General features: G+C 46.0%; 1 protein-coding gene across 1 annotated transcript in view; it reads right to left on the reverse strand.

Annotated features, from left to right (window-relative positions):
- Nucleotides 1-1,804: 1,804 nt before the first annotated feature.
- The window catches only part of prkcab (protein kinase C, alpha, b), a 489,840-nt gene continuing 478,668 nt past the window's right edge, over nt 1,805-12,976 (reverse strand). The window contains exon 17 of the mRNA XM_072483739.1: nt 1,805-3,607. Coding sequence (XP_072339840.1) covers nt 3,437-3,607 — 171 coding nt within the window. The 3' untranslated portion in view covers nt 1,805-3,436. The remainder of the gene's footprint in view (nt 3,608-12,976) is intronic.

Consider the following 12,976-nt stretch of genomic DNA (forward strand, 5'->3'; position numbering starts at 1 on the left):
AAGACCTCACACTTGCCCACGTTGAATTTCATCAGCCATTTCTTGGACCACTCTCCTAAACTGTCTAAATCTTTCTGCAGCCTCCCCACCTCCTCCATACTACCTGCCCCTCCACCTATCTTTGTATCATCGGCAAACTTAGCCAGAATGCCCCCAGTCCCGTTATCTAGATTGTTAATATATAAAGAGAACAGCTGTGGCCTCAACACTGAACAAAACAAAATAACCACATCAATGTCAGTGCTAGTCCTAGTTTGGAGACTGCCTTTTGAAATAGTTTTGGGATAGATGACAGACACCAGGGACGTGATTCTCCGACCCCCCCCGCCGGGTTGGAGAATCGCTGGGGGCTGGCGTGAATCCCGCCCCCGCCGGTTGCTGAATTCTACGGCACCGGATATTCGGCGGGGGTGGGAATTGCGCTGCGCCGGCTGGCGGCCCCCCCCCCCGGCGATTCTCCGGCCCGGATGGGCCGAAGTCCCGCTGCTGGAATGCCTGTCCCACTGGCGTGGATTAAACCACCTACCTTACCGGCGGGACAAGGCGGCGCGGGCGGGCTCCGGGGTCCTGGGGGGGCGCGGGCCGATCTGGCCCCAGGGGGTGCCCCCACGGTGGCCTGGCCCGCGATCGGGGCCCACCGATCCGTGGGCGGGCCTGTGCCGTGGGGGCGCTCTTTTCCTTCCGCCTTCGCCATGGTCTCCACCATGGCGGAGGCGGAAGAGATCCCCTCCACTGCGCATGCGCGGGGATGCCGTGACCGGCCGCTGGCGCTCCCGCACTTGCGCCGCCCGGCAAAGTCAGTTTCGCGCCAGCTGGCGGGGCACCAAAGGCCTTTCCCGCCAGCTGGCGGGGCGGAAATCAGTCTGGCGCGGGCCTAGCCCCTCAAGGTTAGGGCTCGGCCGCTCAAGATGCGGAGGATTCCGCACATTTGGGTTGGCGCGATGCCGGACTGATTCGCGCCGTTTTTCGCGCCGGTCGGCGGACATCGCGCCGATTGCGGAGAATTCCGCCCCAGATATCCAATTAACTTTGAACTTTTTTTCCCCAAACTTCAATAATATCAGAAAATTATATTTTAAAATACATATTAGCATTTAATTTACAAGCATATTCCCTCCTTACTACCTCTTCTTAATAAATATTTGTATTCAAGCTCACTAGGTATAAATTCAATGAGTAAAAAGTTTGGTCCACAAAGTTACTATAAATTGTGAAAGATGTCACATGGCGGTTCTTAAAGGGTTCTTAAAGCCATTACATATATTTCAATTATTATTTTCATTCACCTACAATTCTGGCATTTAAAATCAATTTAATGCTCGTTTTAAATGTTGATGTTCCAACCAACAATGGGCTGCGTTCATATCTCCATTTACTGTACCTTCAATAAATTGGCAGAATCAGACATATGACTTCAAACTGTATGAGTGTAACCGTCAATCAGCACAAGAAGCACTGAAGGATGCGATTTTAAAAAAAACTTGCCATTTTCAATTGTAATTTCTTTTAAAACAATGCACTTTTCAACATGGATATGGCAAACACTGTTTAGACCAACAGCCAAACAGGCGTGCTTTCTTAATGTTGTTGCATACGGCACCATTGATAACATACTAATTGTATCATGACATGCGTTTCTTAAAGGCAGTAATAGTGAGTCACTGAATGACTGTTTCCAAAATCAAGGCAAAAAATGATCAGAACCAGTTCCCATGTTGTGACTGAATGAAGGTGTATACATGGACTTACTCTGGCTCTTTAAGAATCAGCATTTCCTGTTCAACCTTAAGAAAAATAAAGCAAGTTTGACCAAAATAGTTCTGTTTACTGTAGTGGTAAGTACAGGAGTTAAACAATACATCAAGAAGTTTAATTTGTTTTGAAATTATAGGCTAATTTGTAATAGTACAAGCAAATGTCTTAAAAGAAAAAAAACACTTTTCTGTGCCATAAGTTTAAAAATTGCAATAGGTCTTTGAAAATTTCGAACAAGCGTACAGTTAATATCTTAAAGAGGACTGTCATGAGGAGTGCCAGAGAATGTTTCTCAAAATGCCACTCAAGTGACTGGATTCTATTTTAGTGACGCAATTTACATAATTACATTGCAGATTTAACAAAATTGAGAGACAATTTGCCAAATGCTGTTGTCTGAAGTTAGTGCTCCCGTAACACATTGAACATATGCTCTAACAAAGCCAGAGCTTTGCCGAAAGCTGAACATTGCTATTTCTAAGAAAAAACAGCTCATCCCACACAAGAAACTAATTCTGAGATATGAATGAGCTAGACACATGTAGCACAGCATTCTCTGTAGTTTAATATAAAATTAGCAGAATAGTTTCCAGCACTGGTTGTGCACTAGGTTAAGTTTCTGTGTCTTTCAACAAGAACATGCTAAGTTCACTGTGTGATTCATATGAGACAATGTATCACCATCCTCACAGTGGCGACTTTGGACAAGTGATCTCTAGTACACGTTAAAATACCAAAATTATTTGATCGGCTATTTTTTTCTCTCTGCTCCCCTTTCAATTATTTCTTGCAAAAAAAGTGTCAGATTTCTTGATCTGTAACCCAAATAGAAATATCAGTTTTATATATTAGTGCAAATTACAGATGGAGAATGTCTTATCATAGAATTTACAGTGCAGAAGTAGGCCATTCGGCCCATCGAGTCTGCACCGGCTCTTGGAAAGAGCACCCTACCCAAGGTCAACACCTCCACCCTATCCCCATAACCCAGTAACCCCACCCAACACGAAGGGCAATTTTGGACACTAAGGGCAATTTATCATGGCCAATCCACCTAACCTGCACATCTTTGGACTGTGGGAGGAAACCGGAGCACCCGGAGGAAACCCACGCAGACACGGGGAGGATGTGCAGACTCCGCACAGACAGTGACCCAAGCCGGAATCGAACCTGGGGCCCTGGAGCTGTGAAGCAATTGTGCTATCCACAATGCTACCGTGCTGCCCCTTGAAATACAAATTCTGATTTACTCAAACATATCTCATCTACAACATTTTTGGAGAGACAACTGCTTTTGATGCCGAGACTATAAACTATCTTTGATTATTGGGAAGACAAGGCAGAATGAACTGGTCCCTTGGGGGCCAAATGTATATTGCAATTTGTATCTCAACATTTAAAAAAACATATTAGAATCCAGCAGAGGAGAATGCGTTCCTAAAAATCTTTCTGTCCTTTTAATTATCAGAACAATTCACAATTATATTAGACCGGTTTAAAGCTGGACTTTAAAATTGTCAATATATCTTCTTAAAGTACATTATTTATTTTCTAAAAGTTAAAAGTGCTTGTTCCTTAACTTTTTCTGAACATTTTAATCTTGTAAAATTAATCATTGATTTATTATAGACATTTTAAACAAAGGCCCATTTACTAATGCAGTTGCTTGACATCCTCATTCTCAGTTACATACAACATTGGTTTGACTGGGGTGAATAAATTCTTGGTTTACAAATGAGAATCCTTCAAACTCTGCCTGGTCAATGTTAGCTATGACCAGCTGGTCAGGTGGCGTTAACACCGGTTGGCCTCGTGTGAAGAACTTGTCAAAGTTTTCGGCACTTCTGCCGCACTGTGGAGAGAGAGAGAAAAACAAATGTCAGGATGTTTATTGAAAGACGTAAGTGGCCCCTGAGTGAAAATCCACTGGCAATAAATCTGTCGAATAAAAATGAATAACTACCACCCATGTTGGAACTTGTGAGTGGCATAAAATTTAATTTCCTGAGCTGCGAATGTAACAATGCTATTTCTAATAGTTATAGGCAGTATTACTCCTATCAGACAATATTTTTGGGAGCTCCACCTTTGTGCAAACGTTTGGAGGGGCACCATGAGTTGACGGAGAGAGCTGGGTTAACACACAAATTAATAATGCAAGTTTAAATTAACTCAGCATTGAAAGTGGCAACAATATGCACATGGATATGGATTATGTAAATTGTTTTCAGAAGTTCTGACCCATATTTCTATCCCCCCACCATCACATCCCAGGGATTTTGTACAGTTGGTCACAATCACCAAATAAGCGGATCATTAGGAAGTAGGCATTTCCTCAGCAAACTGGAAGTCACCAGTATTAACTTTTATCCTTTATGATTCATTCCATGTTTGCAGATTGTTAAATATAAACTACAACGTTCTGAACAAGTTAATACAAACTTCAAAGAATTTTGCCTTCAATTATCCATAAAAGACAAGGTGAGCTTACACAAGGGGATGTAAAACGTAACTGGGTATTGGTTAGCTCAGTTGATGAGATACCTAGCCTGTGGTTCAGAATAACACCACTATAGCATGGATTTGATTCCCCTTCTGGCTGAGGTAGACTAGGACTTGCTTCCCACCCTGGCCCTGGGAATGGAAAGCAACGGCAAACCACCAAAGACAAAAACTACCAGGAAAAAGGTTCAGGGTGAACTATCAGCAAACAATTAGCCAAGTACCTACTTTTGGACAAAGCACATATGAATGAATGAAAACTTAACATGCTCCACTATCTTACATTCTTTGTAAACATCAAGCGCTTAACAAGGACTTCCTGCTCACAAAATGACCATGGTTTTCCAGGTAGAGGTCATCTCTGGCACTTCCACTCATCCTGGATTGGTTCCCTTGCCCTGCACCCAGCTGATTTTATCTCCCCAGTATCAAGTATGAATGAACAAAGTCTGAGTCAGAAACTAATGGCAGCAGAATGACACAGAATGTACAGCACAGAAACATGCCACTCATCATGACTTATCAATGCTGAGGTTTGTACACCACACAAGTCTCTTTCTCCTCTGCCCCCCCCCCCCCACCCCCCCACCGCAGCCCCCCTCCACTTTAATTACCATATGGCCCTTCTTCACATATGCATCAAGCTTACCCTATATTTGTCACTGTCTGTTTCAATCACTCCACGTGACAGCGCATTGTGCATTCTCGTAACTGTGTAATAATAATAATCGCTTATTGTCACAAATAGACTTCAATGAAGCTACTGTGAAAAGCCCTCTTAAAGAAATTTCTCTTTAATTCTTTGTTCTGTTAGTGGCTATCCTCCATTTCTATTTCATTATTCTGGGCTTGCTTACAAATGGAAGTAGCTCTTACTTCGACCCTACACCAGTTAGTGAAGTATGAATTTGGAAGTCAATACTTTTCTTGACAGCGTGTTTAGTCACAGAATGCAGCATTATATATATCTATTCCCCACCTCCAAACCCAGTGTCCCAGTGGTCTCGCTTGAAAGTGTTTTAAGTACTTAATTAACCAATGCCCTTCGCTGGTATATCTTTACAATATAACAACAGCTTCCCTACATCTACCCTATCAAATCCTTCCATTCGTGTCTCCTCTGAAGGTTCCCTTCCAGAGAAAAGAGCCCCACCCATCTCAGTCTGCTCCAATAATTCATAAGACTGAGAATCGATGGAATGATAATTTATCAGGACTTTGTCCAACTGAACCTAATACCGGAATCCATAACTGGATTCAAGTATAGACAAGGTACAAGTAAATACATTTAACATATTACATATTCTACAAGAGAGCACAATCTCAAAACTCTATTAGAGGGAGGATTAAATCACAAGTTAGATTTAACTACGATATATGGAAGTGGTGAGTGTATAGAACAGATGACAGGGGGTTGGGGAATGATCCTATTGGTAAATTTAAGAGAAAGCTGGATAAATGTTGATTAGAAATTTGAGGGATATAATAAATTAGATATTGGGAAGACAAGATGTTCTTTACATTCCTTTGCCTTCCCACTCTATTGGTTGCAGCTAGTAATAGTGCACTGAATGTTAAACTAATCTTTGCAATCTTCTAACATGCTCTGATTTGTTAAATTATACTCGGGGGTAAAACTTTTCTCTATTTTATAGATGCCATATTCAGCCATTTCAACATCAAATGTTCCTTATATACACATTTAATGTAATTAATGTCCCAGGTGACATATAGTGATGGAACAAATACCAAACAGTGTATGAAGTTAAAAGAAGGTGTTGAAGGCATATTTGAAGAGACGGGCTTTGAAGATACTTCTGAAGGTGAGAAGGACTGGGACTTGGGAAGGGCATTCTAGAAAGCAGCAAGTTTCTGCTGTGACATTATGAGGGCAGAAGAGAGATGCGATGGGGGCTGCATTCAAAACTACACAGGGGGTGGAGACTGGTTACAGCAAGGCCTAGAGGTAATTAAGATAAAAAGGATTTTGAATTTAACGACTTGCAGATTGGTGAGGACAATTCTGATAAGTAGGCACAATTTAGTGCTAGACAGGATGGGGAGAGTGAAATTATGGCAGTCTTGGAGCTTGAATTAATGTTTTCTGGAGGTATCATGGATATGAATGAGGGAGAGCAAAGATTGGAGGAGGTGATAGTGGAGAGGTATTGGTTATGAATTCAATGCGCCGTCACGTGCATCCTGTGAAGAAAACTGCTATTTCCATTTTTTAAAGTAACCATTTTGGAACTGCTAGTTTTCTGTTAGAGCAGCAATTTATTTTCAGGCTTGATTTCCCCTTAATATAACTCAATTTTGTTTGCTACTCAAAGAATAGTTTAATGGCAGTTCCAGTGACTTGAAACCATTCTCCAGAGAAACAGAAACCTGCAAAACATCATGGAGAGTGCAGTGGTTAGCACTGTTGCTTCACAGATCCAGGGTACCAGGTTTGATTCCTGGCTTGGGTCACTGTCTGTGTGGAGTTTGCACGCTCTCCCCATGTCTGCGTGGGTTTCCTCCGGGTGCTCCGGTTTCCTCCCACAGTCCAAAGATGTGCAGGTTAGGTGGATTGGCCATGCTAAATTGTCCTTAGTGTCCAAAAAAGTGTAGGTGGGGTTACTTGGTTACAGGTGTTATGGGTCAGGGTTTAGAGAATCCCAAAGTATATCATGGAGTTCACCTGACCCACAACTTTTAATAGATTGTGGTATGGGGAGCGCACAGTCCACTCTACAAGTGTGGTACTTCAGAAAGGGAAAAGTTCTTTTTTTAAAACAAAACAATATTTATTCTATGAACTCAAGTTAACCTTTTTAAAACAAAGTGAATATCTTAGCAACCAGTAAATCAAATACACCATCCAAAGAATACAACACTACGTAATCTGTATGCTGCTCTTTTAACACCCAGAAGACTTAACAAACCTTTAAACATAAGCACATCAGAGTTTACAGTCACTACTGAAAACATTTATAATTCTTCTGAATTCACCAAATGATCAAGAGATAGTCCTTCATGGCAGAGAGATCAACAGTACAGCTGCTTTGTCTGACTTCAGCTGCAACACGCACTGAAACACGAAAACCAAAAGACACAGACACACCCAAGCTTTTCTCAAAAGTGAAACTAAAAAGCAGAACCAGAGCTCAGCTCCACCCACACTCTGACATCACTGCAGTAACATGAGCAGCTAACCATTTCTTAAAGCGACATTCTCATGACACAGGGATAGGATGGAGGTGTGGGATTGAGTAGGGTGCTCTTTCCGGGGGTTGGTGAAGACTCGATGGGCCGAATGGCCTCCTTCAGCACTGTAAATTCTATGACCAATGAATACAGTTCTTAAGGATTTTGCTTATTGTGCCCCAGAAACCAAGAAATAAAGGGCCTTGGATTACTGCAGAAAATAACTGGATTACTTCTGCACAGTGTTATCAGGTGCAATAGAAATACTGAATACTATTTCCAAAAAGGCCAAATATCTTGAGGGACAAGTGGTAGGGAGAGAATTTAGTAAGCATTAAAATGGTGTGTCAAAGTTACATTATTGAATACAATAAACCAGGTCATTCTGTCCATCAACCTAAAAGATATTCTCTGTCTGCAACTATTTCCTTTATTGAAGCTAAGAAAATGTTCTGTATTGGAATGCGCAAAGTAGCACAATGTATCAAAGTTGTGCTGCAATTTGAGAAACATACAAGGACTATCTTCTTCCCAGCAAAATGAAATTACACCAATTACTCACTTGTGATTCATTGGATTGTTAAATGATACATATAAATATCACATTTTACCAACTATATTCTTGCGAATACTGTTACAAAATTGAGAATATAAACACGTATTTGTGCAGGTAATAACCCATTTAAATGGGTGGTACACACTGGATGTTTGAGGAACAGGTTAGGTTCTTATATTCAACACGTTTTACCCTGGTTTAATATGTGAAAACCTCTAGCAATTTGCAATCTTGCGCAGACTGCAGGCATTATCCATTGAACAGGTCTTTTAAAAAAGACTAAAGAGCAAATGCAGTTGCTTTAATAACATCGAGGGGATACCCGGTCGGTGGTAAAGAAGACCCTGCTGAGAGGCCATCTGCTTTGTGTAAAAGCAAAGCAGTCTTCACCAACCCCCGGAAAGAGCACCCTACTCAATCCCACACCTCCATCCTATCCCTATGTCATGAGAATGTCACTGACCCAGCCTTTAGTCTGTAATTCATTCAGCGCAATTCAAAGCACATAGATGCAAAAGGAAATGATATTAATGAGCAGATACATTGATCTGGGTTATAGCTGGTGATACAACTGAAGGTAGGAAATCACAGTCAGGAGACCAGGCTGCCTTTAATGTGCCTCGGCTGTGCTTAGAACAAATATTGAAAGGTGAAACAAAATGACTGGGTGAATAAATTGCAGGAGGAGGAGGATAAATAAAATATTTGCTTGTACGCTGCAGTGGGGTGAGGGGTAACTATCCGATGCAGTAATAGATTTATCATTGTCAAACCACTTCACTGTGCAGCTGTTCTGCCTTTTCAGCTTTATCCCCAGGTTCGTTTTTAGCTGGGGGGTTTTTGCCCAGTGAAATATGGGATGTCGGAAGAAAATTGGATTTGTTCTCTATTTCTGGCACCCACCGACTGTGTCAGGAAGTTCTGTGTTCTCAAAGGCAGAAATGGAACAGCAGCAATTGGTGTGATCTGAATGATGTGATCTCATTGACTGCTGGGAACTGCATCACGAATACTTCCAACACCTATTTAGCCAGGAAATGCTCTAGGTCTGTTAGTTCTAATGTTAGTTGTGAGGTGGTTACTAATATCTATCACTGAGGATGGAACATAGAACATACAGTGCAGAAGGAGGCCATTCGGCCCATCGAGTCTGCACCGACCCACTAAAGCCCTCTCTTCCACCCTATCTCCGTAACCCAATAACCCCTCCTAACCTTTTTGGTCACTAAGGGCTATTTATCATGGCCAATCCACCTAACCTGCACGTCTTTGGACTGTGGGACGAAACCGGAGCACCCGGAGGAAACCCACGCAGACGTGGGGAGAACGTGCAGACTCCGCACAGACAGTGACCCAGCGGAGAATTGAACCTGGGACCCTGGCGCTGTGAAGGCACGGTGCTATCCACTTGTGCTACTGTGCTGCCCGGAGTGATTGAGCAGTGTGTGCTGAGCAGAGAGAGCCAGCATGGGTTTGTGAAGAGCAGGTCGTATATTTTGAGGAGGTAAATATTGCGGTTGATGAGGCGTGCCCCTGGATTCTATCTGTGTGCGCCACCAGAAGGCATTCGACAACGTTTCACCTAAAACTGTTAAAAATTAGAGCACATGTAATTGCAGCCAATCTCTTGGCTTGGATAGGGAACTGTTTAGCAGTTAATAGAGTGTGAATGGATAATGGTGTGTGGTCAAATTGGCAGATGTAACTTTAGTGGTGTCCTCCACGATCTGTTGGGTCTTTGACATTTCGCCGTTTATCAATGCCGTGGATGAAGGAATAGAGAAGTCTATATAACGTTGGTTAGACCACAGCTAGAGTATTGTGTGCAGTTCTGGAATATACATTATGGGAGGGATGTGATAGAACTGGAAATAGTCCAGGGGAGATTCACCAGGATGTTGCCTGGGCTGGAGAGTTTTAGTTATGACGAGAGATTAGATAGACTGGGGTTGTTTTCCTTGGAGCAGAGAAGAATGAGGTGGGACATGACTGAGATGTATAAATGTATAAAATTATGAGGGGCGTCGATAGGGTAGACAGGAAGAAACCTTTCCCCTTGGTGGAGGGATCAATGGCCAGGAGACATAGATTTAAGCTAAGGGGCAGGAGGTTTAGAGGGGATGTGAGGAAAGCCCTTTTCACCCAGAGAGTGGTGGCAGTGTGGAACCTGTTGCCTGAGAGGGTGATGGAGGCAGAGACCCTCAGAACATTTAAGAAGTATTTAAATGTGCACTTGTGATGCCAAAACATACGAGGCTATGGGCCGAGTGCTGGAAAATGGGATTAGAATATTTTGATGGTTGTTTTTGACTGGCACAGACGCGATGGGACCCAGGGGCCATTCCTGTGCTGTAAACGTCTATGACTTTACATCCAAATTTGTTGACATCATCGTTATGTAGCATTAAATAGTGTAGAGGACAAAGTTGCAAAGCACCACTGAAGATTAAGTAAGTGGGTAGAACAGATGGAGTTCAACGTAAGAAAGTGTGAGATCATCCACTTTCGATCAGGATATTTTCTAAATGGCGAGAAGCTCAGAATAGCGAGGGGCTCAGAATAGCGAGAAGCTCAGAATTGCGAGGGGCACAGAATAGCGAGAAGCTCAGAATTGCGAGGAGCTCAGAATTGCGAGGGGCTCAGCAATTTACATTTCCAAGTACAAGAATCGCTATAAACGATGGAACGGATACAGAAAGATATTTAAAAGGTGAATGAAACGTTGCCCTTTCCCACAAAAGGGCTGGAATTCAAAGTGTGGAAGCTGTACTGAGATCCAGTTCGACCCCATTTGGTGCAGTCTCGGGCACCGCGCCTCAGAAAGGATAAATGAGCCTTGGAGGTGGAGCAGAGCAGATTCACCAGGAAGATTCCACGTTAAAAAGATAAAATGACAGGGATCAGTGCATAGACAAGGGGGGCGATTCTCCCAGCCCCGCGCCGGGCCAGAGAATCGGCGCAACCGTGCCGCGCCACTGGTGTGTGATTCTCCGAGGTGCAGAGAATCGGCGCCATTTACGCCGGCGGGTTGCGGGCCGCTGTACGAGGCCGGGCCGCTGATTCTCCAGCCCAGATGGGCCGAGCGGCCGCGCGGAAAAAGCAGAGTCCCCCCGGTGCCGTCCACACCTGGCCGCTGCCGGCGGGAACTCTGCGCGAAGGGTCGGGGGGTGGCCTTTGGGTGGGGGGTGGGGGGGGGGAGGGGGCGCGGGAGGGGGGCTCTGTCCCCTGAGTGGGGGGCCTCCGATGGGGTCAGGCCCGTGATCGGAGCCCACCGGTCGACGGGCCGGCCTCTCTCCACCCCCCCACCCTACTTTGCTGCGCGTCCGGCCCCAGAACCCCCGCGCCTTGTTGCGTCGGGGCCGGTGCGTTCTGTAAAGCCACCGCACATGTGCGGGTTGGCGCGTCGCCACTGCGCGGGTTGGCGTGTCGCCACTGCGCGGGTTGGCGTGTCGCCACTGCGCGGGTTGGCGTGTCACCACTGCGCATGCGCGGGTTGGCGTGTCGCCACTGCGCGGGTTGGCGCGTCGCCACTGCGCGGGTTGGCGCGTCACCACTGCGCGGGTTGGCGTGTCACCACTGCGCGGGTTGGCGTGTCACCACTGCGCATGCGCGGGTTGGCGCGTCGCCACTGCGCGGGTTGGCGTGTCGCCACTGCGCGGGTTGGCGTGTCACCACTGCGCGGGTTGGTGTGTCGCCACTGCGCGGGTTGGCGTGTCACCACTGCGCATGCGCGGGTTGGTGCGTCGCCACTGCACGGGTTGGCGTGTCGCCACTGCGCGGGTTGGCGTGTCACCACTGCGCATGCGCGGGTTGGTGCGTCGCCACTGCATGGGTTGGCGTGTCACCACTGCGCATGCGCGGGTTGGTGCGTCGCCACTGCGCGGGTTGGCGCGTCGCCACTGCGCGGGTTGGCGCGTCGCCACTGCGCATGCGCGGGTTGGCGCGTCGCCACTGCGCGGGTTGGCGTGTCGCCACTGCGCGGGTTGGCGTGTCGCCACTGCGCGGGTTGGCGTGTCGCCACTGCGCGGGTTGGCGTGTCACCACTGCGCGGGTTGGCTTGTCGCCACTGCGCGGGTTGGCGTGTCGCCCCCAGTGCGCGCCAGGAAGTGAGGCTGGAGCAGTGTGAACCGCTCCAGCACCGTGCTGGCCCCCTGTGGGGGCCAGAATTGCAAGTGCCCGCGCCCGTTTCGCGCCGTCGTGAAATGCGACAGCGTGGACACTCTGTCCCGCGATCGGAGAATCGCGCCCCAGGCTTATTTTCCTTGAATAGAGAAGATTAAGGAATTACCTCACTGTAATGATGATTATCCAAAGATGTGCGGGTTAGGTGGATTGGCCATGATAAATTGCCCTTAGTGTCCAAAATTGCCCTTGGTGTTGGGTGGGGTTGCTGGGTTATGGGGATATGGGCTTGGGTAGGGTGCTCTTTCCAAGAGCCGGTGCACACTCGATGGGCCGAATGGCCTCCTTCTGCACTGTAAATTCTATCTATCTATTATTGAGGCTTCAGGGTAGATAGAGGAAAATAATTCCTCCGGCGGGGCTGGGCTAGAACAAGGGCGCAAACCCTCAAAATTGGAAACAGGCAGTTGAGGGGTGATGTGAGGGAGAACTTCTTCACATTTCAGTGGGAAGCTGGGGTTCTCTCCTCCAGAGAGCTGTTGAACCTGGGGGTCAGTTGAAAACGACAAATCTGAGACTGAAAGGCTTTAGTTAGGGTAGTAAGTTAGCTGGAACAAAGGTACAGGTCAGCCATGATGCAATTGAGTGGCTCAAGGGGCTGAAAAGGTTACTCTGGTCTCTATGGCTGGGATTCTCCTGCAACCTGCCGGTGTGTTCACTTGTGGACATGGTGGGAGAATATGGACGCAGGCCCAGAAATCAGTTGCACGCCGGCATGAATTCGCAGTGGGATCGTCCGCTGGTGTTCGCCACAGCAGGTCGGAAATCCCACCAGAGGCCGGCATGAACCTC

The sequence above is a fragment of the Scyliorhinus torazame genome, chromosome 18 (genome assembly GCF_047496885.1).
Source record: "Scyliorhinus torazame isolate Kashiwa2021f chromosome 18, sScyTor2.1, whole genome shotgun sequence".
In the NCBI taxonomy this organism is placed as follows: Eukaryota; Metazoa; Chordata; class Chondrichthyes; order Carcharhiniformes; family Scyliorhinidae; genus Scyliorhinus; species Scyliorhinus torazame.